Genomic DNA, 6,016 nt, shown 5'->3' with positions numbered 1-6,016 from the left:
TCTAGCGCACAACATTGGGATGACACTCACATTTAACGCACGCATAACTCCAATAAAATGAAAAATAAAAATATAATAAATAACTTAAAAATATAATAAGTAAAATATCGTAATAACATCAAGGTTCTCCATTTGTTTTTTTCAAAGGAATTTGTAAAAGTTGATTTTATTCATGATTTTCCAAAAAATGCATTGATTTAGTTTTGGTTTTTAGTCTTTTTAACCACTAGAACTTTTTATTTTATTTCATTTTAGGCTAACTATGGATCTAATGTGCATCCAACATTCCACACTCATGTAAAAGCTGCAAAAATACAACTAAAAATACTGTTCTTATAACTTGTTTATGAATAGTATCGTTAAAATTTTACTGTATTTCTTTTAAACCAAAAAAATTACAAAAATAAAAGCATATGTTTTCACTATGGATGTGTAAGAGATCTATTCCAGATCTGCCACTGATCTTAAATGCTGATAGTAGTTCTCAGTGATAAGTAACCCAAAATAGGGTAAAAATATGAAGAAACTAACTAAATCAACTAAAACTGTCTGAGAACTACTACCATTAACAAATGTCTGCTGTGTAAAAATTTACCTTTTTTCTATTAAAATACAGTTAAAGATAATCAGATAGAAGTAAGGCCTTTATTGTTTTTGCTCATATTGCTCAGAGAAAAGGCATGAACTTTCACAATTGCTTTGAACCAGTGTAAAATACGCAGAAACTAGACAATGGCAATAAATACGAAAAACACAGATTCGCAGAAACGTGACAGCCTTTATTGCGCAACTTTAAATGAGAGGTGCAATTTTTTGATTTGATTGCATTTCATAAGAAGCCTTTTAACAATCACCATCCACGGTTATTTGTTTATAGCAGTCAGTTATTACCCAAAATGCCATTCAAAACACAGACAGATGTTAAACCACAATCCGCATTCTTACAGTTTAGCCCTCTCCCTGGACCTCAAACCCAGTCTACGCCCATGATGGCAAATATTTCTTTTATTACAAGACACTCCTATGCCTTTGATTGCGCTTGTTGCAGTTTTCCATTCGTCCAAACGGTGGCAGCATCGAGCAGCTCGCGTCTCCCAGGGAATATAAAGAAACAGCAGATGAAAAGGGGGCGAACTAACTTGCCTCCAATTGTCCAGTCTCACGTCATGGAAATAGTTACTTTGTTGAGTCTTTCCAGCGCAAACAAACCGCTCTAAACTAGGAAAACGTTGGATTTTGTCGCGTTAGTTGTTTAATGTTTCGCTTTGTTTTTTTATCTCGCCCCTTTTGGATCTCATTTAAAGAGGGAGGACCGATAGAAGATGCGCGCGGACCTGTTTACAAGGAAATAGCTCCTAAGTTTCAGTGCAAGGGAATGCGCACGGATACTCATGGGCTGCACATTGTCACGCCAGTACACTTTGTCTTGGAAATATTCGCGCCGAGGATAATCATTACGCACGGGAATACGCGGCGACGTTTGGGCTTTTGGCACAAGTGAATTACGCACGGCTATAGGATCTCGTATGTGGAATATTTCAACGGACTGCTGCTTGCTTTTTGATACGCCAGCTTTGTTTGCCAACCTGTTGTCTGCTCATGTGAATGGAGAGCTGTTGTAACAAGGGAGGTAATGCGTAAAGTTGTTACAAAACGTTAGATGACAGATTGCATGACGATACGTAGGATTATCAGGTCTATGTTATGTTTACGTCTCTTAGAGGACACGTTTTGTGCTTATAACTGTTAATTTTACATAAGCCACAGCATTGTTTTGGCACACCTGATCCAGCAGCTGCAATGTAATATGATAATAGCTTCAATTTTACAGTGAAACCAGTGTCAGATTTTTTTCCAATACACCATGCACTGAAAGAGCGAGTAAGTACGTAATCTAAAAGGCTATAGATGGTAGAATTTAGGATCGAGGAAACCACTCAAGATGTCAGTGAAAGCTAGAGCTATATATACTTTCCAGAGCGAAAACAAAGAGGAGATTAGCATACAGGAAAATGAAGAGGTGCTTATTTTTGATGAGAACTCGGTGGACGGATGGTTTCAAGGCGAGAACAGCCGCGGACAGCGAGGACTCTTCCCTGCGTCCTACGTGGAGATCATACGCGGTCGTTCCAACTCCAACCTGACCGACGATTGTTCGATAAGCCCGGCTGGATCTCTGGGCAACGACTCCACCTACATCCACGGAACGCCGAATTCCACCAACGCGCACTTGCAGCAAAGTTACAGCTACGACGATGACGACTACGACGATTGGGACGACTGGGACGATCGGTCGACTGTGGTGGAGGAGCTCGATCACACGAGTCACACGACGAGGGGTCCGGGCGCCAATGGGCATGCGCACCAGAGTTCCGTCACGAACTCTAGCAACCCCAACGTGCACTACCGCTCCCGCCCGCCCATGGAGCGTCAGGATAGCATCTCCAGCGCCAGAAAAAGTAGCAGTATGGTGGGGAGAAACTTGAATCGATTTTCTAGTTTTGTTCGCTCAGGGGTAGAAGCGTTCGTTTTGGGCGATGTCCCGATGATGGCCAAGATAGCCGAATCCTATACGATTGAGATGGGACCAGTTGGACCGCGTTGGAAAGACAACCCAAATCCCTTTATATGTTCCATTGAAGACCCAACAAAACAGACCAAATTTAAAGGCATCAAAACGTACATATCATACCGTGTCACCCCTACCCACACGGGGCGCCCTGTTTACAGACGTTACAAGCACTTCGACTGGCTTTACAACAGGCTTTTGAACAAATTCACAGTCATTTCCGTGCCACATTTGCCCGAAAAGCAAGCGACCGGGCGATTCGAAGAGGACTTTATCGAAAAACGGAAAAGACGACTCGTATTATGGATGAATCACATGACTAGTCACCCAGTTCTGTCCCAGTACGAGGGCTTTGAGCACTTTTTGATGTGCGCGGACGACAAGCAATGGAAGTTGGGTAAACGGAGAGCAGAGAAGGACGAAATGGTCGGCGCCCACTTTATGCTGACGCTTCAAATCCCGAACGAACACCAAGATTTGCAGGACGTCGAGGAGAGAGTGGACACTTTTAAATCGTTTGCCAAAAAAATGGACGATAGCGTTTTGCAGCTAACGCACGTGGCTTCGGAGCTGGTTCGGAAACATCTGGGCGGATTCAGGCGGGAGTTTCAGAGACTGGGCAACGCTTTTCAGTCTGTGAGTCATTCGTTCACTCTGGACCCGCCTCACTGCTCGGACGCCCTCAACAATGCAATCTCGCACACGGGACGCACCTACGAGAACATCGGGGAGATGTTCGCGGAGCAGCCCAAATATGACCTCTTCCAAATGCTGGACAAACTGTCGCTGTACCAAGGCCTGCTCGCCAACTTCCCCGACATCATCCACCTGCAGAAAGGTAACGCAAACACAACACAACATCGTCACATTAAGGTCAAGGTTAACTTTATTTATATAGTACTTTTACACCAGGCTATGGTGCCCAAAGTGATTTACAGGGCAGGATAGCAATAGAAAAAACACAATCAGTATAAGAGATACAAAACCAAATTCTAAATGTCACCAACGAACCAGCTCAACTTGTGAGATTAAAGTGTGGATTTTAAACTCTATGCTTGTATGTTCAGACTGATATCTTTGTATTTGTATCTTTGTATTTTTTTTAAATAGAGGCGAATACCGGCTTGACCGTTCCCCCTGGCTTGAAAGTCCCAGCAAGGGCCGTCCCATTCTCTTGGCAGGAACGTCCCCCATCTCCCTCCGGGTGGCCCCTTCTCTTGGGCGGCATACTTCTTTGCCCAGGAGAGGTGGGACGTTCTCGCCGGTCTTTAGTCAGTCGCGTTATGCACTGTTAGGTTAGAAAATCAGCATTTTATACCATAATAAAATGAAATGTGAATGGAGCGAGTCAGACTTTGGTTATGTCATTTTACCGATCTTCCCAAAACGACACACATTTTTTCAGTTTGTAATATCAATATAATCCTCATTTGCTCACAGAGGTTTACTATGAAATTGTATTTTAAATATTTTTTTTCTTGTTCCCCATATCCTCTATGTCAGGGGTCTCCAGCCTGTAGCTCGGGAGCTACCAGCAGCTCTCCACCCTCTTCCAAGTAGCTCACCAAGGAACTTTGGAAATACACGAATTGTGCTGAATAACAAAGCACTGATTAATTACATGACTATTACCATTGTATCATCTTGAATCTTTTAATACAAACTAATAAATGGACAATGGTTTATGTTTTAAAGGCATTTAACTGTACCCAAAGACTCTTTGGATACAGTTACTGTCTTTCTTATAATTGTCTCAACTAAACCCACCAACTTGACCCACTAAAATGATTAGCTCTCTGGCATTTTTGTTTTGTAAAGGTCGCTCACCGGAGGAAAAAGGTTGGAGACCCTTGCCCTATGTGTATAGATGAACTAACTTAGTTTCATAAAGGGTACAGTTCAGGGAGACTTTCCAGCTGATTTCCCCAGAGGCATGTCCGGTTATCACTTGCTATGTCAGAGCCAGAACCAAACGTGACTGTGCAATTGGATTTGTTTATTGCAGTGACGCACTTGAAACTAAGGAGCTCATTGGTCGCCCACAATGTTGAACAAAATTGAACTTCTCTCACCAAAGATTAATAACAGAAACAGGTCCTTTTAAGAAGAGGGTGGAGAGAGGGGGTAGGTGAAAAAGTGTTATGAAATATAGTTTTCCGAGCACTCTTAGTGTGCATTTGACAAAAGCCAGATTGTGATGGCTGCATGTCTGAGTAAACTGCTGCTTTTATGGGGTCTCTGGGTTTCCTTAGTGAACAATGATGAACCAGGGACTGCAATTTGGATAGTGAGAGCATTGTTTTAAACAGCCTATTCAAATGTTAACGGGAAAAAGTAACTTCCAAATAAGGGCATAAAACAATATTCTGCTCTATTGTGGGTACTTTTACAATCCTTTCACATTTGGCTGATACTTAAACTTCAACTCATTAAATTTAAGACACATAAGTACTAAAACTACAAAAATATTCATTGTCTTTCTATGTTGCCCAATCTCTACTTTCAGTTAGTGCAATGACCTTTAAATTCTGCACTGGAAATACCTTACATAGAGATTGTGGCGTTCCCCTCATGGCTACCTGCTGTTGTCAAGGATGCGTCCCACTGCGGCACGCCCTTCACAGCACCCACGTTTGACATTTAACATCTAGTTTGATTGAATTACTTCCTTTTCATGAGGTATACAGGTAGAACTGGCTGCTTAACTGTCACATTGCAGATTTGTTGGCCCGGTTTGTGGTTGATATCTCTGTAATTACCGGGCCTATCCACAGGAAACAAAAATCTGGCACAAAGTTCATCTTCTCTGTCACTATAAATAAACCAAAGTGATTTTTTATTTTTTCACAATAGCCTCAGAATGTGGTGACATTATTAAACAAAAAAAACTTTATTGTTGTCAGTTGAAAGGACTTGTATTACATGAGATTAAAGGTGCACTGTGTAACTTACAGTGGTGAATGAAGTACTCCATTTTGTTACTTAAGTAAAAATACAGATACAGTCGCAAAAAGTTACTCAATTCAAAGTAAAAGTACCACATGAAAAAATCGACTTAAGTATAAGCATTAAAGTACTTTTTTCAGAATATTGGCCTACTTTAAGAGTAAAAAGTAAAAGTATTTCATGCAGATTTTTATGAAATGTTAATTATTTAAAGTATTAAATGTAGTGATGTTGAAAGTATACAGGTTTTGATCAGCAATTCGAATCAATTTCTTATTTTTTTCTTATAAGTTCTGTGTATGTATTTATATAAACCTTTAGTCAGGATGTTACCACAAATATAGGAAAAATAATCCATAAAATCATCTGAAAAGTACTTTTTACTTTTCAGTCCAGTTAAAAATGTAGTGGAGTAAAAAGTACAGACTTCTGCTCTCAAATGTAGTGAAGTGAAAGTAAAAGTACCTACTGTAAAATGAACTTAAGTGACGCACGGATATC

At 40.7% G+C, this 6,016-nt stretch overlaps 1 protein-coding gene across 1 annotated transcript in view; it reads left to right on the top strand.

Moving 5' to 3' along the window:
* Positions 1–1,102: 1,102 nt before the first annotated feature.
* snx33 (sorting nexin 33) overlaps positions 1,103–6,016 on the top strand; it is a 56,039-nt gene continuing 51,125 nt past the window's right edge. Inside the window, exon 1 of the mRNA XM_020923200.2 lies at positions 1,103–3,407. Coding sequence (XP_020778859.1) covers positions 1,943–3,407 — 1,465 coding nt within the window. The 5' untranslated portion in view covers positions 1,103–1,942. The remainder of the gene's footprint in view (positions 3,408–6,016) is intronic.

This window comes from Boleophthalmus pectinirostris, unplaced genomic scaffold, assembly GCF_026225935.1.
Source record: "Boleophthalmus pectinirostris isolate CB_2022bp ecotype Guang Dong unplaced genomic scaffold, ASM2622593v1 HiC_scaffold_2, whole genome shotgun sequence".
NCBI lineage: Eukaryota > Metazoa > Chordata > Actinopteri > Gobiiformes > Gobiidae > Boleophthalmus > Boleophthalmus pectinirostris.
The sequence above is the reverse complement of the archived record's forward strand: the minus strand, read 5'-3'. Positions and strand labels throughout refer to the sequence as shown.